Raw genomic sequence first — 22,597 nt, 5'->3', positions numbered from 1 at the left:
GGGTCCATCTGTTCAGGAAGGGAACCGCGGTGAGTGGAGCAGAGGAGGACCGGTAGAACCTCATGGCTGGTTCTGGTTCTGCTGAACCGGGTCACTTTGGTTTAGTTTAATCTGATGGAAAGGGTGGGAAAGGCTGGAGTTTCATCAGCAGGCCGGACCCGGTCCTGTAACTGGACCGGTTCAGGCAGACCACAGCCTGTTTACTGGTTTACTAGCCGGGTCTGGTCGGGTCCGGTCGGGTTCTGCAGCAGGCCGGCTCTAAATCTGGATTAAAGTCCTGGATGCTACAATGGAAAAGCTGCGGCGGGTCAGAACCTGCTGGGTCGGGTCGGCGCCGGTTCTGGAGGTCTGACTTAGAGAAACAACTGAAGGAAATCTTTGGTTTATGTTTTCATTTTCCTAAAGTGATTAGATGTCTGTTATTTCACCGATCGATTAATCGATCGATCAGATAGAAACAATCCGCCGCTCTGAGGTGAGCGGAGCTGCAGGGTCCAAACTGTTTGGGTCCAAATCACTGGTTCAAAACTTCTGACGGGTCAAGAAAATAAATGCAATAAAATCAAGGACATGTCTCCATTTTTCACTTTTGTACGACGTTTTTCACCGTAGAAATAATTCCTCATGTTTTCTGTTTTAAACTAAACCTGTAAATGAAAGAAACTGTCGACAATAATTTGACCGATTAGGAACAAAGTTTAATTAACTAATTGTCCAGTTCGGGGGACAACATCGTCCAGGGGCCACAAACGGCCCCCGAGCCGCTCTTTGGACACCCTGAGTGTCCAGACGGGTCTAGAGATATTGGACCAGGATGGAGGAAACCAGACACAGCAGATCAGCTGAAAATGTCCTAGTCAAAGTCCAGACCAAGCTGAGCAGAAACCATATGAAACTGATGCAGCAGGTTACAGGATGGAAACTCACCAGGTTCTGGTTCTGTGGAGGTAGGAACCCAACAGAACCCAACCGAGTCTCTCGGGTCGCGTCTCATTGTTTCTTCACATTCCTGAGAAATCCAGGAGCGAATCCAGAATGTTTCTACCGGGGCCCACGGACCCTCCCTGTGGAGCCCTGATAGATCCTCCATGTTCTCACTGCTTCTCCCTGTTCCCTACTTCCTGTTCCCTCCTTCCTGTTCCTGTTCCCTCCTTCTTGTTCCTGTTCCCTCCTTCCTGTTCCCTGTTGCTGCTGCAGATCTTCCAGGTGCAGAAGGTAGGACTCTCCAGATATCTGTGTGTGTTGCTGTGGAAACCAGGCCACTCGTTAACCTTTGCCCTCGTTTCCCGTCTTTCAGAAGTATTACGGTCTGAAGCCTCGAGAGGAGCGGGCCGACAGTAAATGGGGAGACATTGAGCAGTGGATGGTAGATTCTGGAGAAAAACACTAAAAGTTTGTGCACCCTGCTAACAGCCTGCGTGTGCCGAGTTCCTGATAATCCCCGTTAATCCCCTAAATGGAAAATATGGATTATATTAAATCAAAGTCAGACTGTGGATGGTAATCCAGTTATTTGAAGGAGTTGGGTGTCTGGCTGGATTAGAGCCACCATGACCATCTGCTGCAGAGTGATCAGTTTAGCTAACGCTAATGCTAACGCTGCTGCTGCTGCCGGACAGACGGACGCTTTTATTGGTCAGATTAGCAGATTTTCATCCTGCAGTTTATTAGTAACACGTCCAAATCAGCTCTTTATCCTGATTGGTTGAAAATAATCTGCATGGAGTCACTGACTTCAAACATTCATTCCTACTGAGCATGCACAGGGCGACAGCGGAGAGGAAAACTCACCGTTAACAGGAAGTACAGACCTTGATTGTTTTGTTTTTCCACAGTTTTTTTCTAAAGGTTTTTTACACACCATGCAGCAAGATTAATCTTAGCACAGTTCCATTAACCGCTAGTAATGGAGCTAATTTTTAGCTGAGCACTTTAGCATTATTGCTAGCTTTAAAAACATTTAGCACACTTAGCTTCCCCAGATCAATTCTGAAGCACTAATTTGTTCGACTGTTTTGTAAACCTTGGTTATTTACCGTTCAGAATTCGCCAAATAGACGTTTATATTCATGCTCTTATTTTGAAGTTTGTTTATGCAGCAGTTCTGTTTCCTGTCCTCATGTTATCTCATGTGGTGCCTCAGATATTCTGTACCCAGAATGCATTGCTTTAGAGCTACGAGGCAAAACTTATGTAAAAACAGCAACAGTTAGCAAAATAACTATAAAACTGAAACCAGGAGTTCAGTTTGTTCCACAGAATCACTTCCTGAAACACAAACCGTACAGGAAGCTGTGTAATGACAAGATGAGCCTGTAGAGGGCGATACGCTGAGTCATTGACTCATGATTGAATTTAGCGCCATAGCATTAGCTACTGGCTAAAAACCGTGTTGGTATAGCATTTCAGTGTTAGCAGAGCTAATGTTTGCTGCTAGTGCTTCAGTGTTAGCGCAGCTAGCTTTGTAGCCATGTTTACCATATCAGTTCCTCTTTAATGAGAGGAAACGACCAGCAGGAGCAGAGCAGCGATGATGTCAGAGCAGCATGGAGTCTGGAGCATGTTGGTTCATTTGGTCTGTGTGAAACTGAACCTGCTGGCCTGATTTAAATGCATCAGATATTAATTAATATTAACGTATTAATAATGTGTTAATATTAACACTGCAGTGCTGGAGGATAATCAATCACTCAGCCTGAAGAAGGAAACTTAGAGGCAGAAAGTTTTAATAGCTTCATGTTTCAGATTTCACTGAATCTTCTCTTCCTCTCTCCTCTTCCTCTCTCCTCTTCCTCTTTCCTCTTCCTCGCTCCTCTTCCTCCTGCAGGAGGACAGTGAGAGGTTTTCTCGTTCTTCGCGGCTCCACACGGTTTGTTTCCTCTTCCTCTGTTTCCTGAACCGTTTCAAACTGAACCCAGTTCTTCCTGCTGTGTGTGGTTGTTCCGGGTCGGGTCCGGAGGGTTTCTCAGAACCGGCCCGTTTCTGATCGTGTCGTTTTGCTCTCCACAGCTGTCTGATGACGATGAGCGGATGTCGGTGGGAAGCCGCGGCAGCGTCCGGGTCAGTACCGCTCTCTCTCTCTGACTTCTTAGCCGGTTCTGGTTCCCAGAACCAAACGGACCTTCTGTCTGATCGACTCGTTTTTCATCAACTTGTTTCTGTCCTCTCCAGTCGGATCTGGACTCTGTGGGGGCGTATGGTGGAGGGGTGAGACCTCGTTGAACTTTGACCTTCTCTAATTGTTTGTGGCTGACCCAGCATGTTTGACCCGATTTGACCCAGTGGCTCTGATTCAGCTGTGGGTGGGTTGGTCTGTCAGTCAGACCGAGCTGCTGATTCTGTCTGGTTGTTTCTGACATGGAAACTCAGGAACGTTGGTCAGTTAGGTTCTGGTTCTGACCGGTCCAGTTCTCATGTTTTCATTAGAAAAAGCTTCATTATCTCTCGTTCGCTTCGTCTGCAGCTGCAGAAAAATATCTGCACAAAGAAAACATCATTGAAATGTTATTTTTCTCAGATTCTGCACTGAGTGAGACGGAGAACAAGCACAAGGGGAGGGACGGGGCAGAGCACGGGATGACATCACGGGATGACATCACGGGATGACATCAGAGTTCTCCAGTCTGGCTGAATGTGGGCGTGTCTAAAGGGGACAGCAGGGGGCGCATCTATTAAAAATGTGGATCAATTTGGATTTGTTAAAATATTATTACAATTTTATTCTCGCATTTATTCAACTTTTATTTTTGTAATATTTCAACTTTATTAGCATATTACTATTTCTCAAAATAAGACCTTTTCTTGTAATCAGTTTTTGTTGACCTAATGCTGTAGAGCACATGTGTCAAACTCAAGGCCTGCGGGCCACATGTGGCCCGCTACGTCATTTTATGTGGCCCTCTCCCCCCCACCACCGTTTTACAGCCCCATTGATTGACTTAAAATAGGTTTTGAGCACGAATTGACTACAAACTACATCTCCCATAATGCCTTCAGATTCTTACCAGCCAACATTACGGCTTCTCGCCACTAGAGTGCAGCAGAGCCACCTCAAGCTGATTATTAATTTTCCCAGCGAATAAAACTGAAACATCGACAAGCTAACAAGCTAAAGAGCGAAGTTCCGTGACGTTTCAATCCAGGACTTTTACCGTCTCCTGCCCCCTGATTTGATGCCACAGCTTCGACTCCACGCAGCTCGTGTTTTGTCCATGTTTGGAAGCACCTATCTGTGCGAACAGATGTTTTCAATAATGAATTTAAACAAGACCAAGCACAGATCGCGCATTACTGACGAAAACCTACCCGCCATTTTGCGGATTTCCACAGAATAGAACTAAAACCAGACATGGACGAACTGACCAGGGGAAAACATTGGTAAGCACGAACAAACTAAATTTAAATAGAATGAATGTAAAACCAAAACTCAGTATACTGGAATATGCATATAGTTTATTGATTTTGCTTGTGTTTTGTTTATTTACACAACACAATGAGGATGTGTGAGTTGGTGACAGGGTGAAGAGGGATCAGCGTTGTGTTCAAGGACAGGCAACATCACCTCATTGTTTTGTTCTTATGTGAAATACATGTTGGTTGTGTAATAAATAACGAAAAAGTTTTGTGAATGAAGTTGAGAGTTAATATCAAAACTTGTTTTTATTCTTTGTCTGCTTATCTTTAAAGCAGACAAAGATTAATTTTCCCAGGGAATAAAACTGAAACATCAACAAGCTAACAAGCTAAAGAGCGAAGTTTAGCTGAGCAGTTTAAAAATACTGAGCATATTTTTAAACTGAGCAGTAATTTTGCGTCCATGCAAATGTAATATTTAAAACTTGAATACATAAAATCAGTCATTTAACAATATGAGGTGTTGTTTAATTTATTTTTAACATTGTATTTTCATACATTTATGCTAGGGTTGCCCAAGTCTAGTTTTCCAGACCTATCACTCTGCAACTTTAGATGTTCTTTCTCTAACACACCTGGATCATAAACTCATTCATAGGCCTCTACAGAACTGAGTTGCTGCTAATGAGGGAAGTCAACTTTTTGTCTGGGGTACGTTTTAGCAGGGACGCATCTAAAAGTTGCAGTCTGGAGGACTGAACTTGGGCATTCCTGATTTATACCGTCATTGTGGCCCTTTGAGGGTGGCCAATATGCTGAAGTGGCCCTTGGTGAAATTGAGTTTGACACCCCTGCTGTAGAGGCTGATCTGCTCCTCATCCTATAATGATATATTATTTATGTTTCATCCATTTTCTCTTCATTTCTGGTTTTATTTGATAAAGAAGGTAAATACTGACTTGATTAAAGTCGCATTAAAACCAGTTTGTTTTTATGAAACCGTAATATGATCAACATCGTTCTGCAGCAGAGAGTGAAACCAGTTCAGCCTCTGGAGAAACAATTCATTCATTCACCACTAGCAGGAGCAGAGCGGCCACCAGGGGGCGGAAGCGGCGCCATCAGGTTAATCAGGCAGTAACAGGAGCGTCAGACGACCCATCGGTTGGCAGCGCAGCGTCGTGGAGGAAACTGCTTGGTGTCGTCCAACAGTTTCTCTCTGCATGGTGTCACTGTGGATGATGATGAATGAATGAATGTTTTCATGTTTCTGGTTCTGCTGTTGAATAACGTTAACTGAGACCAAACTGAGGTGAAGATGGATCCATTTGGGTTCGGTTCAGTCAGACGGTTCTGTTGGAGAAACACTGATGACTAGGGACCCAGAAACAAGCCGGGGAGGGGCTCTGTAATCGTTTCCTGCTGCTTCCTGCATCATGGATGTGATTCTTCTTCTTCTTCTTCACTGTTTTCTTCTTCTTCGCTGTTTTCTTCTTCTTCTCTCAGGGTTCCTCTTTGCACAGGAAGTCAAAGAAGAAGAAGAAGCATAAGCACAGAGACGTGAGTGAGGAAACGTCAGAGTGAGACGCAGAGCGATCTGCTCGTCTCATCAGGTGTTTGTCGTTCACAGAAAAACGGTTGCCATGACGATTACAGCGCGCTCTCCAGCAGGGTCAGTGGCTGCGTGACAAACTAACGCACGACGGGAACAAACGTGACGTAAAACACGCTAACTGCATGTAGAGAAACCACATCTGTTTTTGTGGTGATACTTTAGAAACATATGCAAGAAATTCTGACTTTTTTTTGTCATTAAACTTTTTATAAAATCTACATGTAGAAGAAAAAACATGAGAACAAATAACAGACACATTCATCATACAAACCTTTTCATTCTTTAAAATCTTAAAAATAGCTCAGTTTTTGTTCTTCTCCACGTTGATCAGCTAAGGCAGCGCTGGAGAGAAACACTGCCACCTGCAGGTGGGAGTTGGCATCACAGACTCAACGTTTTCCACCATTTTTAACATTTGAAATAAACTCACAGCGATGCATCAACATGAAAAAATGCAGAGATCTGTTGATTTTTTTTGTGAATCACCACAAACTGAAGGAACTGATTTATTAGTGATTGTTTCCAGAATCTGATAAAACCCTAAAGCCACAGAACCGATACAGAGATAAATCACAGAATCATCAGCAGACAGTTTGACTTGCTGCACTTTATTGGTGCAGAAATGAATGAAAGTGGAGAAAAGGCAGGAGATATGAACCAGATAGAAAGCTGAGCTGCTTCCATGAATCATTTTAACTTTTCAGAAACATTTGAACAGAATCAGGATTTTTTTGACTCTTTTCCTTCCTTTCTGCTCTGGCCTGTCGGCGCTCTGTCCTGTAAATCACATGTACACTCCAGGTTTAATCAGGTCTAACTGTTCAGTGATGCTGAAGCTTTCAGATCCTCGGTCTCCATGGCGATTTCCGCCTTTTCTGGGTGGTTGGGGAGCCCGCAGCATCACTCTTTTCTCAGAGCCTTCCGTGTTTCCCTGTTTGGCCTCAGAGCTCCAGGCTGAGCGATGACAGCAGGATGTCCCGATCGTCCAGACTGGACCTGAAGCCGGTGCGTGGTTCTGTTCTGGTTCTGTCCTGGTGTCGTGTTTTCTCCTCTAACGGCGCCGTGTGGAGCTGATGACTGCGGCTCAGAGTATTTCACCTGAAATCAGTCTAACCAGCATGCTGCATGCTTAGAGATGGCAGAGGACATATTATATTGTTTCTTGCATGAGTTCTGGTTCTGATAGCTTCTGCTGTGGTTTGAGTGCTGAAACGCTGCGATATTCCTGATGGATCTCTGGTTGCTTCACTTCCTCTCTCCAGTCTTCCTTCACTTCCTCCGACCTGTTGGATCTCAGCGGTCCGTCCAGGAACCCCGGCTTGTCTTTCAATGGCTACCAGGTCCGTAAGCTAACGGTAGCTACCAGGTCCGTAAGCTAACGGTAGCTACCAGGTCCGTAAGCTAACGGTAGCTACCAGGTCCACATGCTAACGGTAGCTACCAGGTCCACATGCTAACGGTAGCAACCAGGTCCGTAGGGTAACGGTAGCAACCAGGTCCGTATGCTAACGGTAGCAACCAGGTCCGTATGCTAACGGTAGCTACCAGGTCCGTATGCTAACGGTAGCTACCAGGTCCGTATGCTAACGGTAGCTACCAGGTCCGTATGCTAACGGTAGCTACCAGGTCCGTATGCTAACGGTAGCTACCAGGTCCGTATGCTAACAGTAGCAACCAGTTCCGTATGCTAACACTCAGAGTGAAGTTCTGATTGGACCCGTCTCTGCAGTTTTAGGTTGGTTCTAGCTCTGTTAGCCGTTAGCTAGCCAGCGTTTGGTGACCATCTAACACTCAGCACTGATAACATCGTGTGTGTGTGGTTCTGCCGATCCGTTCCCCTGCAGAGTTCTCTGTACGACGACGGTCTGAGTCTGTGCAGCGGCTCCTGCAGAGTCTCTGCCTCTCACGTAAGCCAGCAGAACGGGTCCAAACGGGTCCAGTCTAACATCTGGGAGGGTAATGCAGGCAGACTGACAGAAGTGTATGTGGTGTGTTCTTCCTGCAGCCTGTGGAGTACAGTAGCTACCGCAGCTCCAGAGCTTCCAGCAGGGCCAGTTCGGCCCGGACCAGCCCAGTGGTGAGAGCCACCGGCTTCTCTAACCAACCGGCTCCGTTTGAGTTCATGCATGGGTCGGTCTGCTGCTGTGCATGCTGGGTAGAAACAGTTCAGGCACTGCTAACTGAAAAGCTAGGTGTGCTAGCCCTAAAGCACCAATCAGAAACATTAGTTCTGCTAACGATAAAATGCTAATCAGCATCGTGTTTAGCAAAAGCTAATTCAAAAACGCCAACTGCTACAACCGTAGAGCAAAAATTTAACTTTGACATTATAATTTACAGGTTCCAGAAAACCCTTAAATATTTAATTCACGTTTATATCTGGTTCTCTGTCAGCTAAATATTTAGTTTCAAGCTAAAAGTGTATTAGCAAGTTAAATATTTAGCATGATGTTAAATATTTGGCTCACTAACTGAATATTTAGTTTGGAGATAAATATTTAGCTGAATAATTAGCTACGTATTTAGTTGGAAGTTAAATATTTGGTTTCAAGCTAAATTTTTAGCTCCGAACTAATTGCTTAGTTTAAAGCTAAATTTAATTTCTCGCTAAATATTTTTGTCTGAGACTAACTAGCGTGGAAGCTACATGAACATTTGAAGCTAAGTGTTTAGCATCGAAGCTGAATATGTTGTTGGTAATCTAAATGTTTAGTTTCAAACTGACATTTGAATTAAAATAGGGCTTTGTAGTAAACCTGCATTTTATTCTCCTACAGGCTAAATAACCCAAATTATTGCGGTTAATTTCTGACCTTTATGATTGGCTTCCCGCAGAGTTCTGCTTTATCACACCTGGCTCAGGTGACTGACGGCAGGAACCTGCAGTTTGAGTCCCGGCCCTTTAAGAAACGCCTGCAGGAGGAATGAAGGCTTCATGTCCTTTAGTTTCACTTTTTTTTCTTTTAGCTGTTTATTAGCATTTTTCACATTTGTTTACATACGTAATGCGTATGAACAATTCACATTCAACATTAAATAACATAAAACTTTTGCTTGGGAGCCAGTCCTCTGTGACCTTTGCCCCCTCCAGTTTGTCCAGTTCTTTCTCTGTTTTTGGTTGCTGTCTTTTGTCTTGATTATTGTTCATTTCATCCATTTTTCTTCCGTTTGTGCTTCAGAGTCTCAAACCATGATTTTTCCATGTGGACTCCTTCATATCCGCCTGATGCGTTTCCCACATATCGAACGTCTGCAGTCGTCATGCTAAGCTCTGATTCCCGCTTTTCTTTTATATACTTAGTTGAATGTTTCCTCAGCATCAGATTTTGATATTGAGTAAAAATGATTTTCATTTTTGCTGCACTGAATGAATCTATCAGTTTGAATCACAGACGGATCCCACCTGATGTATCTCCTGTAATAGTCTCTGAGTTGCAGGAATCTGTGAAATTCATGATTATGTAAATTATACTTGTCCTTTCTGAAAACGTCTTTCTGAAGGGCGCACCATCCTGTGACAACTCGGTTATTAATCGAAAACCTTTTATCAAACATTGCTAGTTTAACTTTTAAACAAGTCAGTTTGTGTGCAACATCTGGAGTTTGCTTTAATACCTGAGGCCAAATAAACCTTAGATATAGTTGACCAGTATAGAAGCAGATGGTTAACCGTTTCCTCTGCTGAGTGGACCAGGTGTGGAAACGCTGCCCCCTGCTGGCAGCTTCCAGTAAACTTCAGTGAAAAACAAATATTTAATTTTTACTTTCAGTTCATATCAGACTGGTCTGTCCTGGTGAACCAGTGTGTGTGTGTGTGTGTGTGTGCCCTGCATGCAGCACATTGCTGTGTTTTTCCCTCTGAAGATGGAAACAGCCAGTTTGTTAGTAACTCTGTCCTTGTTGACGTCCTGCTGGGTTTTTCGTTGTGTCTCCCCCTGGTGGCCGCTGCAGGAGAACTGCGGCTCAGTCGCCAGTTTTGTTAGGAGTGCGTTGAGCGGCAGCGCCCTCTCCAGGCACCTGGATGACGTCACCATCCCTGACTTCCCTGAAGTGAGTCCCCGGCTCCGGCGGGACGGCAGGGTGTGTGTGTGTGTGTGTGTTTACCATCCTGACTGGATGACGTTCAGGCGTGTTGGAGCGTTACAACACCTGGGGTTTATCTGGGATCTGATTGGACGCTCTGAAGGTGGTTTCTTTAACTGGAACGTTTTGAGTTTTTGGTGAATTTGCTGCTCGTCTGGTTGGACCTGGAGCCTCTTCATCGTCCTGATGTCTGTCTGTCTGTCCTGATGTCTGTCCTCTGTCTCTGCAGGTGGAGGACAGAGACTTTGACAAGGTGAGAACCAGATCTGATTGGAAACTTGATCTTCATCTATAGTTTTTCAGACTTCGTCTTTCTGCTCCTGCTCTGATTTCAGAGTTTCTTCTTCTCTGGTCTGGTTGTTTCTGCCTCAGGGACCTCGAGCCGCTTCGGCCCTCACGGCGGCGACCTTCGCCTCGGTGGGCGGGACTTCCTCCCGGCGAGGCAGCGGGGAGACGGCGCTGACGGTGGACGCCGACGGCTCCATCCGGGAAATCAAGGTAACGCCTTCTGGGCCAGAGTCGATTCTCAGACCCGGCTGGAGAACCCAGAAGTTCAGGAAACTGACTGCGGAGCGTTTCACTGCAGGAACCAGGAAGTGACCGGATTTGGTCAGAAATCGGACCGGTACCGATTCACCCAGAACCTTCAGGGCTTCTGATTGGCTAAAGGTTTCAGGTTTGGTTTAATCTGAGCTGGAATAACTAAAGTCAGGATAAAACCCAGATAGAATCACATTGTTTGGTTCTGATACCGATCCGAACTCATGAAAGTCTGACCAGATTTTATTTTTCTCTCCATTTTCAAAGTTCTGTGAAAGTAAAAATAAAATGTCAAGATTGAAATATTATCAAAATGTTTCTCTTGATAAATGTATTTATCAAAGGGAAGCATAAAAAGTATTTCTATAAAATATTTCTTTCATTTCTCCAGCAAACAAACCAACAGAGAGGAAAATAAAAATATTTTAAAGATTTTTTCTTATTCATGATGGAGGTCATGGCTAAGAAAAAATATTTTAAATTATGAGGAAAAAGTCACAATATTACCAGAATGCTGTGATATTAGCAGTAATTTTAGTGGTAATTTTATGATCCTCTAATGAACCATGAAAATGAGGAATGTTGAGCAGCTCGTTAAATTATACTTTGGTTTCATCAATAAGGAAATTTTTCATCTTTGACACATCAGCATTAAATTCACAAACTTCTTCAAAAATCACTGAGAAATAAAAAAGTAGATGTAGAGAATGATCTGGTTGGACGTTCGTGACTTTGTTTGGCGGTTCTGCAGTAAAAAGTTCTGGAAACTGAACAGATTGAAAATCTGATCCCAACGGAGTGAAAAGTTTCTCAGGAGGAACCAGAGAAACGTTTCAGCAGGATGAACTTCAATCTGTACATGAAAAGATTTTCTGCGGTTTACTTCAGAGGAAACGCTCCGTCAGGCTCGGTTCTGAGACGGACAGACGGACCCTGCTGGTTCTGCTCTGACCTTTTCTCTCCACATCACTTCTGCCGCCGCTGCCGTCACCGTGCTTCACCTTCATCGCTCCTCTTCCTCTCTGCTGCCGCTCTGCCCACCAGGAGATCCATGAGCTGAAAGATCAGATCCAGGATGTGGAAACAAAGTACCAGCAGAACCTGAAGGAAGCGAAGGTACCAGCCTGAAGCGTTGCTAACTGACTGAGCTAGCTTCAGCTAAACAGCTTCATATCTGCAGCACAAATTAGAAACTACAGGAACTTCCTCCGGTTTGTGTAGAAACCGCTGATCTTCCTGCTGAAGCTGCATCTTCATCTCTGCTCTGCGCTCGTCTGCTCAGGTTTTACTGGTTGATGTCACTTCCTGCTCTTTCCTTCTCCACCAGGAGGCGCTGGCGGAGGTGGAGGAGAAGTACCGTAAGGCCATGGTGTCCAACGCCCAGCTGGACAACGAGAAGAACAACCTGATGTACCAGGTGGACACGCTCAAAGACTCGCTGATGGAGCTGGAGGAGCTGCTGTCCGAGTCGCGCCGCCAATACGACGACAAGCTGAAGGTGATCAGGACGGGTTTTTGTCCTCACCGTGAATCTGAAGCCAGGATGCTTTCCTTCTCACCATGAAGACAAACTGGAACCCGGTGTCAAACCCGGTGTCAAACCCGGTGCCGCCGGAGCAAGGCGAGGCTCCAGCCCTCCGTCTGCGGTGGCACGCTAACTCACAAGTTAGCCAAAACCGCTAACCAGAAACATTACTTCCTGCTATCACTAAAGTGCTATACCTACACTGTCATTAGCAGAAGCTAATGCTAAAGCACTAACTTCAATTCAGATTATATCTGCCCTTAAAGGCTACAACCTTCAAGCACCAATTTAATTTTGACATAATTCACATTTTCTAGAATGGCCTTAGATTGTAGGTTTATCTGCTTATCTTCTTCTCTACTGTCTGATTTTTGTTGTTTTAAATAAAGTGGGTTAGCTCCAGATGCTAGCTGCGGTTTCCTCACCAGCTCTGCTGTTCCCTGCAGGAGTTTGAGCGGCAGAAACACAACCACAGCGTTCTGCAGTTCCAGTTCGACGAGCTGAAGGAGACATTGAAGCAAAGCGAAGAGCTGCTGAACGTGAGTGATCCTCCTCTTCCTCCTGCTCCTCTTCCTCAGGGATCCACACGGACAGGACCGCTTGTAAAATTACACATAGAATTTAAATTAAAGGCTTTAAATATAACTAAATATTTATTTAGCTTGGAACTATGAAATGTATAAATGTATTAATAACAAGGTGGGAGTATGTCTTCAACATGGAGCCCATTTTTTCTCTAAATTATTGATGATTTTATTGTGTAACTTTACAAACGGCTTCCTGTAGTCAGACTCATGTCTGACAGAAACTCAGCCGCTCGCCTCTAACCAGGCGGAGTGTTCGACTGCAGCGTTTTCGGCTGCAGCGTTTTCGACTGCAGCGTTTTCGACTGCAGCGTTTTCGACTGCAGCGTGTTCGACTGCAGCGTTTTCGACTGCAGCGTTTTCGACTGCAGCGTTTTCGACTGCAGCGTTTTCGACTGCAGCGTGTTCGGCTGCAGCGTGTTCGGCTGCAGCGTGTTCGACTGCAGCGTGTTCGACTGCAGCGTGTTCGACTGCAGCGTGTTCGACTGCAGCGTGTTCGACTGCAGCGTGTTCGACTGCAGCGTGTTCGACTGCAGCGTGTTCGACTGCAGCGTGTTCGACTGCAGCGTGTTCGGCTGCAGCGTGTTCGACTGCAGCGTGTTCGACTGCAGCGTGTTCGACTGCAGCGTGTTCGACTGCAGCGTGTTCGGCTGCAGCGTGTTCGACTGCAGCGTGTTCGACTGCATGTTCGGCTGCAGCGTGTTCGACTGCAGCGTGTTCGACTGCAGCGTGTTCGACTGCAGCGTTTTCGACTGCAGCGTGTTCGGCTGCAGCGTGTTCGACTGCATGTTCGGCTGCAGCGTGTTCGACTGCAGCGTGTTCGGCTGCAGCGTGTTCGACTGCATGTTCGGCTGCAGCGTGTTCGACTGCAGCGTGTTCGACTGCAGCGTGTTCGACTGCAGCGTTTTCGACTGCAGCGTGTTCGGCTGCAGCGTGTTCGACTGCATGTTCGGCTGCAGCGTGTTCGACTGCAGCGTGTTCGACTGCAGCGTTTTCGACTGCAGCGTTTTCGACTGCAGCGTTTTCGACTGCAGCGTTTTCGACTGCAGCGTTTTCGACTGCAGCGTTTTCGACTGCAGCGTGTTCGGCTGCAGCGTGTTCGACTGCAGCGTGTTCGGCTGCAGCGTGTTCCGCTGCAGCGTGTTCGGCTGCAGCGTGTTCGGCTGCAGCGTGTTCGGCTGCATGTTCAACTGCAGCGTTTTCGACTGCAGCGTGTTCGGCTGCACTCACTTCCTCCTCAGCGCTCACATTCCTTCTTCCTGTCGACTTCTCCTCCGTCTTCCTGCCGTTTAGGAAATCCGCCAGCTGCGGCTGAAGCAGGACGGTTACGTTAGAGAAATATCCGACCTCCAGGAGACGGTGGAGTGGAAGGATAAAAAGATCGGGGTATGACCTCTGACCCCATTCCTCCTTTTGCATGAAAAGTTTCCGCTCTGCGTCTTCTCACTGCTCCTCTGCTTCCCGCTGCCGCTCAGGCGCTGGAGCGGCAGAAAGAATACTCGGACGCCATCCGCTTGGAGCGGGATGAGCTCAGGGAGGAGGCGGTGAAGCTGAAGGATATTCTGAAGGTACCGAGCGGAACCCGCCGCTGGTTTCCTCTGCGTCGCTTTCTGCCGCTAACATGCTAGCTGTTCTGTGCAGAAACACGGGATAGTGCTGGGACCGGACCTGAACATCAACGGAGACGCCGGGCCGTCGGAGGTGGACGGGTCAGCTGGAGCGGAGCCGCGGCCGGCCCAGGAGACCCAGCCGGCTGCCGCTGAAGGAAACGGCGTCCTCGGTAAAAACTGCTGCTGGGCTCAGACTGAGCGCATGCAGCTCCTTCTGCTCCTCCTTCTCCTTCTGCTCCTCCTTCTCCTTCTGCTCCTTCTGCTCCTTCTGCTCCTCCTGCTCCTCCTGCTCCTCCTTCTCCTTCTGCTCCTCCTTCTCCTTCTGCTCCTTCTGCTCCTCCTGCTCCTTCTGCTCCTCTTGCTCCTCCTGCTCCTCCTGCTCCTCCTTCTCCTTCTGCTCCTCCTTCTCCTTCTGCTCCTTCTGCTCCTCCTGCTCCTCCTGCTCCTCCTTCTCCTTCTGCTCCTCCTTCTCCTTCTGCTCCTTCTGCTCCTCCTGCTCCTTCTGCTCCTCCTGCTCCTCTTGCTCCTCCTTCTCCTTCTGCTCCTTCTGCTCCTCCTTCTCCTTCTGCTCCTTCTGCTCCTCCTGCTCCTCTTGCTCCTCCTGCTCCTTCTCCTCCTGCTCCTCCTTCTCCTTCTGCTCCTCCTGCTCCTCTTGCTCCTTCTGCTCCTCCTGCTCCTCTTGCTCCTTCTGCTCCTTCTGCTCCTCCTGCTCCTTCTGCTCCTCCTTCTCCTCCTGCTCCTCCTTCTCCTTCTGCTCCTCCTGCTCCTCTTGCTCCTTCTGCTCCTTCTGCTCCTCCTGCTCCTTCTGCTCCTCCTGCTCCTCTTGCTCCTCCTGCTCCTTCTGCTCCTCCTTCTCCTTCTGCTCCTCCTTCTGCTCCTCCTTCTCCTTCTGCTCCTCCTTCTCCTCCTGCTCCTCCTTCTCCTTCTGCTCCTCCTGCTCCTCTTGCTCCTTCTGCTCCTTCTGCTCCTCCTTCTCCTTCTGCTCCTTCTGCTCCTCCTGCTCCTCCTGCTCCTCTTGCTCCTCCTGCTCCTTCTGCTCCTCCTTCTCCTTCTGCTCCTTCTGCTCCTTCTGCTCCTCCTGCTCCTCCTTCTCCTCCTTCTCCTTCTGCTCCTCCTGCTCTTCATCCCCGAGTCGTTTCACTGCTTCCAGTTCGGTGATCCTCTGAGTTTTTCTAAAATTCAGTTTGTTTTAGATGTGATTTTACTGAACCTTCAAACCCAGAAGATTAAAGATTATCAACATTTCTATCATTTTTAACGAGTCGACTGGAAAACGAGATGTAATAATTCACAGAAACGACAGTAAAAAATTATAATTGATTATCTAAAAACAAAGAGAATCGCCTGCATTAATTCTTAAAGGGACAGTTTGATGGTTCAGTGGAGAAATTATAAGCAGTCAGTAGCTGTAAATATTTAGTATTGATATCTGTAATATTCTCTGCTGTTTTCTGGATTATTTCCTGAAATAATAATAATTAAAATAGTTTCTGCAAAGCTAAAATCAGTTGAGTCTGAAATGTGTCACCGAGTTTCCAATCAGAATAGAATAGAATTCAACTTTATTGTCATTGCACTGTCACAAGTACAAGCAATGAGATGTAGTTTGCATCTATCCAGAAGTGCTCTACAAGATATAAATATTTATTTACAGATGTATCAGACTATGTATGTATGAACTATAAGGGCAATCAGGATGAAGAATTCAGGATAGCTGCTTTCTGAGAGCTTGGAGACTTAACAGCCTGGCACCCCACCAGAGGTTTAAAAGCTCTGTGGTGAGGCCAGTCTACCTGGAGCTCACTTGTCGTTTAGGCTCCGATTCTGACCAGCATTGTTCCTCTGATCCCTTGTTTATCAAACCAGTATAGCGTACACTACGTTAGCGACCCTTGCAGTGACTCTGTGAGCCTCAGTAGCCTGTCTAAGGGTTTAGGTTCTGTCCTCCATTACTGTCTGTGCAAGAGTCCAAACTGGCAGGACAGTGACTGCTTAAACCTTTCCTCTGACAAACCAAACTGTTCCTTTAAGTAGGACACATGCATCTGACATCTAGCTGTTCCCTCGAAGCTAACGTCTGCTCTGCAACTTCCTCCTCCTCCATTGTGAGTGATTTCCTGCTCTGGCTTTAATGGGGCGTCTCCTGATCTGATGGGAGTTGGGTTATGAGCACTGAAGTGTTGAGCGGCCGCCTCCTGGTGCGATCCACGCCATTTTCTCTTGATGATCGTCTCCAGGCTTCCCTCTCGTCCCCAGCTGGTGGGGAATGAAGGTGTTCTTCTTTTCCTCTTTCGCTTCTCCTGCTTCTGTCAGACATCTTGGCTCTGAGCTTCACCGAATCGGTCCGTTGTTCTTCCTGTCCCTTGCTGCTGGCGCGCCTCCTGATGAACTTTGCAATGCAGAAAGCTGTTTGTTGGCCGTCTATCACCGTCTGCTCTCCATGATCTCCCAGGCAGCACAAAGGAGTTGAGGGCTTGCAGAGAGGAAGACGTGGCTCCAGAGCAGCAAGAAGAAACACTGGAGGACGTCAAAGAGAATCACTTGAGCTGCGATGAACTGGCTCCAGAAGCCCAGACCTGCTTTCCCTCTGAGGAAACTCACCTCCACGGTCAAATAACTGCAGATCCGATTGATCGTCCAGATCCTAAAGCAAAAGCCGTAATCGTTCTCAGCCAAGATCTTCAGCAGATTCAGACATCTGGAGAAATGGAAACATCTGAGGTTGATTCCATCAGTCATCCAGGTTTAACCCAAACCCAAAGTACCGGCACTGAAGCAGCTGGCGGTGACCTTTCAGGAGGTCAAGAAAGTAAACAGGAAGTTGTTACGACAGAACCTTTAGGGAAACAAGCTGTTCCAGTTGGACTGAACTCAGAACCTCAACAAGAGCCTGAGGAGGCAGAAAACGACGAGGCTGAGGAAACGGCGAGTACGTCCCAGGCTCAGGTCTCCACCGCGTCAGGGAAGAAGAAGAAAAGGAAGAAGAAGGGAAAGAAAAAAGGAGGACCTCAAGAAAACAAAGACCAACAAAAAGCTGGAACCGAGAAGCAAAACGAAAAGACCAGTAAGGATTCAGTCGTACAGAATAATGGGCTCACAGCAGAACAGGATACCAGTGGGTCCACTGCTAAACCTCAAGACAACCAAGAACCTGAGAAAGTAGAACATCTGGAACCCTCTGAAAATGTTTGTACCAAAGAAAATCTGCAAGAACCGAACACAGATCCGGGTTCAGAAGGTCACAACCAAGAGAAAACTACAGAAGGAGCTGATGGTCTGGGATCAACCCAGGAGCCTCGTCTTGGAGTGGAGATGGTTGATGACACGCAGAACCAGGAATGTGAAGATCCAGAAAAGCCAAATGAAGGTTCTGCTGTTGAATCCCTCAAGGAATCTGAAATAACTGGTTCTGATCAAGAAGGGAATCTCGTCACATGTAAGAGCAAAGATGATCCTGATTTGAGTGAAGATATCCCTGCAAGAGAAAACGCCTCAGGTCTCCAACAGTCAACCACAGATCATGTTTCAGGAGATGAAGGGAAAACCGGAAACACTGAGATGTTGGAACAAAGTGATACTGTGGGATCTTCTGAAATATCTTGTCACATCAGAACAAGAGCAGAACTTTCTGAGGACGAACAGAACAAGGAAACATCTCCAACAGCCAAAGAAACTGCAGAACCCCCTGAAGGATTCCTCCAAGACAAACCACTGGAAGAATCTGATCCAGAGTCCAAGATGGTTGAAGGTGATGCTAGAGAAACAAATCTGCCCTCAAACAAAGGCATTGAAGGTCCAAACAAACACCTTCCATCATGTGACGATACTGGTACTACCCCAGCCTTCCAGGAACCCGACAATGATCACGTTTCAGGAAACCAGGAAGAGGAAACTTTGACATTCAAGATGCTAGAAGAAGCTGATGCTGTGGAATCACCTGAAACTCCAGATGAGGAGCTTGTTCAGGTTCTGCAGAACCAGGAAGAAACTTCAGGACCAGAGAAACATGAATCAGTGCTGCAAACCACAGAAACTTCTCAAGCTGAAACAATCAAGGGACCCAATGAGTCTGAAACGGCTGAAGATGTTAAAGAGATGGAGTCTGAAACTGGTTCTGATCGAGAAGCAAACCTCCTGACTTCTGGAAAGAGTGAAGATCCTGTAGAGTCATTTCCTCCAGACAGCTCTTCACCAGAAGACCAAAACGTCCGCACCAAGTCAGAATCAGTGGATGGAGACGAGAAGATGATCAACAACCCTGAAAGCATCGTTGAATTGGCTGGTGAAGAACATGATGGAGTTCCTGAGTCCAGAACCGGTTCTGAAATTAATGAGGAAACATCTGCATCATCAGCAAACAATGACGCCAGAGATCCACCCGAAACCTCGTCAACCTCAAAGAGCCCCAAGCCCTCCATGACGGAACCAGAGGAGGCAGCTGAGCCAGACGATGGAGAACCATCGGAGACCTCTGAAGAAATCTGCCGAGACGATGAAGAGTTGAATGGAGGAAGAGGAGAACCTGAAGATCCACCGTTACACATGAAAGATGAGGTGGAATTAGCAGATCTAACCAAAGCAGAAACTGGAGATACTGGTTCTCCTCCCAAAGAGGAGCAGAAGGAAGCGACTGCTGAACGCCCAGAGCCTGAAGATTGTCCAAACACTGAGGAGGTAAAAACTTCTCAAGGTCTTCTGGCAGAGCAGGTGAAGGAGTCCATGGAGGAACCTGAGGGGGATGATTCACCTCCATACGTTCAGCTGGACAGGGACGAGGACGACGGAGAGGAAGATGAAGGACAGTCTTTTGATTTTGATGACTTGGATGTGGAAGCAGCTGTTGAATCTTCTCTGCCCAACAAACTGGAACAGGAAGATGTTGAGGAAGGAACTGAAGTCAACGGGAAGAGTCCAGAGCTTTGCCAAAGTAACGCGGAGACAAAGACAGAAGATGGTGAGGAGAAGGTGTCCGAGGATGACAACAGCAAGATTGATCAGCCTTCAACTCAAAACGACCTGCCGTGTGGAGACAACACACCTGAAAAGGTTGAAAATGTTCCAGAGAACATCGAGCAGAAAACGTCCTCAACAGTTGAGGACGGGTTAGATGCCACCGACGTGGCTTCAGATCCACAAAAGACTCCAGAACAAACCGATGGCGCCAAAGAGGCACCGCAGGTGGGGAAAGACCCAAAGAAGAAGAAAGGCAAAGGAAAGAGTAAAGAGGACTGTAAGATGTCTTAGTTGGTCTGGGACAACAGGGTCCAACACTTAGCAGGACGGGTCTAAAATGGACCACATGCACACCAGTGATGGTTCAGTTTGCAAAGAGCTGGAACATCTAGAACCTGATCGGTACTGGCTACTGAAGCAACCAGAGGCGGTGCTAGCAGCACTTCATGGAGTTTGACGTCACAGTGACCCGATGGTGGAACCAGAGAATCCACTCGTTGTTTCATTGGTACCGTGTTTCAGAACCAGAGAAATCTGCTTCTATACGATTCAGTAAGAACAAAAACAAGATTCTGTTCGTTCAGGACGCTTCATACATCTCTAGAAACACAAGAGCAGAACTTCCACCACATCGCACACCAATACTGTAGCCACGCCCACTTCAGATTTTAGACCAGTTGCAAACTCCCAGATCAGATCTGCAAACAAACACCTTTGGAGAAAGAACTAATGTCCTGGTTCTTGTGGAGTATTTCCATCCCTTTGGGACGGTGGCTGACGGCGAAACACTGGGAAAACGTGAATGAAACTCCGAAACACGAAAAAGGGAAAATAGAAAATGATGCAAATAGCAAAAACAGCAGGCAGTATAAAATGCTGCAACCTGGTTCCACAAACAGAAGTCCTCCAGACCACTAGGGGGAGTCTGGAGCAGGTAATATTACCTACAGAAATATGCTGCTTATCTGTAAATGATGTGAAGCATAACCGACCTTTTCTGTCTTCCTCCAACTTTCTTCTGGACTTTACTGAGGACCCAGATGATTTGGTGACCGACTCCCCCTGGTGGTCTGGAGGACTAATGTTTCATGGAGCCAGTTTGCAGCATTTTGAACTTGCTGTTGTTTTTACCATTTGTGGCATTTTCCCTTTATCTCCTGTGGTTGCAGCGTTTTCTGTTTGAGAGTTTGTGTCAGTCATGTGAATGCTGACACACCATCACATGTGGGTTTGCACCATCAGACCTCCTGCTAACCCACAGTCAAACTCCCTGAAGTTCTGCTGAGTTCTGGCTGATCCATCCCAGACCAACCAGCTGCTCTGTTCACCGTCTCTGGTCTGCATGTGGCCCAAACCACAGAAAAACTGTTACACAGCAATGTGGCGTAAAACGCCCTCTGCTGGAGAGTTGAGCTCTCTACAAGTTGTCAGAATATTTAAAGTCCTCTCTGCACTTTGATGTTTTCCTGTACGAACTGAATGCAAGAGATGTTGAGTGACCAGAACTGTTCATCTCTGGTTTATTGAACTGATATCATGTTTACCGTCTTCCTGCCTTCATGGTGTAACTGTAAACATTCAGGCCAAAGCAGCTTCTCTGTGTTTTTCTCTGTTTAGAGCAGATCAGACTCTTAGCTTCCCTCTGGAGTTCAGAATGACTTTCATTTTGTTTGCATCTTGTTGCACTAAACCGTTAAATCCTGCTGTTAGCGTTGCTCTAAATAAACATCTACTGAAACTTTTTAACTAGTGGCGGTGTGTGTAATTGACTGTGTGCATGCTAACACCATCACCCCTCCTCCCCTCCTGGATGCTGCTGCGCTGCATGGCTTGGTTCTCCCTCCCATCCGTCTCCCTGGCTGCTGCCACCCTGTGGTACGTTCACACACTCCCCTTTAAATAAATCATTGCTGTATTTATTGATTTGATCTGTGATGCTGCAGGAAAGTCTTGATTCTTCTCCTTTCTGTAAATTTTGAAGATAAGACTTTGCTTTTTCACTCAGTTATATTAATTATTTATTTATAGATGTTTTTACCTGAAAACATGCAAAACAAAAAAAGGGTTTTTTGGGAAATTCCTGCTACCATTTGGAGCATCCAGAGATTCTAGTTCGTTTTTTAGCTCCTGAAATCTTTAGCTTCATCTCTGCCCCAACACATGATGCTGCGGTATTGGTGCCAAGATTCAGACTATGGCTCATCTAGCAGTGGCTACATTCATGTCGCAGGAGAATATTTTCAGAAGCTAGCTACTGATCCGGTACCGCTAACTAAGTCTGCCGCTAAATGAGGAGGAGAGCTAGTTAGCATTAGCTTTAGAGATGATTAGCCTAGGCTGAGGACTGTGGATCGTCCTCTGCTGTCCACTAGCACAGCTAGGCTAGCTTTAGCTTGGGATAAGCTAGAGTTAACATTGGCTAGGCTAGCTTCAGCTCTGGATGGGTGCTAGCATTAGCCTTGGACAGGCTAACAACCATTGTGTCTGGCTGTTCGTCCTCAACTTTCAGTGTCTCTAGTTTGAAACTTTCAACATAGACACTTAAAACCTGGACTGGATTATTCAGCACTAAAAGCAGAATGTTTAAAACCATTCTGTGAACGTTCAATAAAAGAATGGCTGGTTTAAACGGGATGTCAGAAAAACATCTGCCATATTTAAACACTATGTTTTCCTACGCTTCCAGTTTCGAAGAGCAGAAAAGAGCATCGTGCATCAAATGTTCATAAGGAACATTAAAGATGCCAGGAATTGAGGTGGCAATGATTTTCTAATTTAACAAGAACATGAAGAATTATTTATGAAGATCGCTTCAACAGATAACAGGAAGGTCTGGAACTGAACTGATAAATTACACAAAACTACTCATTTATTTCACTCACAAACGATGTTTTGTCTGTTTTCAGAGATTCGTTTGAGGAAACTAGTGGATGAGCGTGAAAAAATGATTGAGCAGGTGAGTTTTTAAAGGTAAGATGATTTATGAATCTGGAGGTTTAACACCAGGAGATCCTTTTGCAGATAAAGAAACTAAAATCCCAGCTGGACCAGAAGAACGGCGCAGACAGCGGTTCCAGTCCAGACGGGGAAGTCGCTGAAAACGGGAACGACCCGAACATCCTGGAGTTACAAAGTAGGTGGAGCGGGCCGTGGAAACAACTTCAGGGTTTTCTTTAACATCTCAAACAAACGAGCGTTTTCCTGTGATTCTTCTCCAGGAGATTCCAGCAGGCAAATAAACGACCTGAAGTTCAAACTGGTGAAGGCGGAACAGGAAGTGACGGCTTTAGAGCAAAACGTGAGCAACAGATCGTCTGTCTGCTCCACAGGCTGT

At 46.3% G+C, this 22,597-nt stretch overlaps 1 protein-coding gene across 18 annotated transcripts in view; it reads left to right on the top strand.

Moving 5' to 3' along the window:
- LOC102224205 (leucine-rich repeat flightless-interacting protein 2-like) overlaps positions 1 to 22,597 on the top strand; it is a 36,209-nt gene that overhangs the window by 12,160 nt on the left and 1,452 nt on the right. The window contains exons 3-25 of one of the 18 annotated variants that reach the window (XM_023336698.1): positions 1,198 to 1,215; positions 1,298 to 1,366; positions 2,828 to 2,869; positions 3,010 to 3,060; positions 3,172 to 3,207; positions 5,860 to 5,913; positions 5,984 to 6,025; positions 6,914 to 6,973; positions 7,231 to 7,308; positions 7,813 to 7,875; positions 7,974 to 8,045; positions 9,920 to 10,018; positions 10,281 to 10,304; positions 10,424 to 10,549; positions 11,636 to 11,707; positions 11,919 to 12,089; positions 12,563 to 12,655; positions 13,994 to 14,086; positions 14,176 to 14,268; positions 14,342 to 14,480; positions 22,170 to 22,219; positions 22,285 to 22,396; positions 22,482 to 22,561. In XM_023336698.1, coding sequence (XP_023192466.1) covers positions 1,198 to 1,215; positions 1,298 to 1,366; positions 2,828 to 2,869; positions 3,010 to 3,060; positions 3,172 to 3,207; positions 5,860 to 5,913; positions 5,984 to 6,025; positions 6,914 to 6,973; positions 7,231 to 7,308; positions 7,813 to 7,875; positions 7,974 to 8,045; positions 9,920 to 10,018; positions 10,281 to 10,304; positions 10,424 to 10,549; positions 11,636 to 11,707; positions 11,919 to 12,089; positions 12,563 to 12,655; positions 13,994 to 14,086; positions 14,176 to 14,268; positions 14,342 to 14,480; positions 22,170 to 22,219; positions 22,285 to 22,396; positions 22,482 to 22,561 — 1,737 coding nt within the window. The other 17 variants (XM_023336681.1, XM_023336685.1, XM_023336684.1 and 14 more) reach the window with 17 other exon arrangements.

This window comes from Xiphophorus maculatus, chromosome 7 (genome assembly GCF_002775205.1).
Source record: "Xiphophorus maculatus strain JP 163 A chromosome 7, X_maculatus-5.0-male, whole genome shotgun sequence".
Classification (NCBI taxonomy): Eukaryota; Metazoa; Chordata; class Actinopteri; order Cyprinodontiformes; family Poeciliidae; genus Xiphophorus; species Xiphophorus maculatus.
This window is presented reverse-complemented; position numbering and strand designations above follow the sequence as displayed.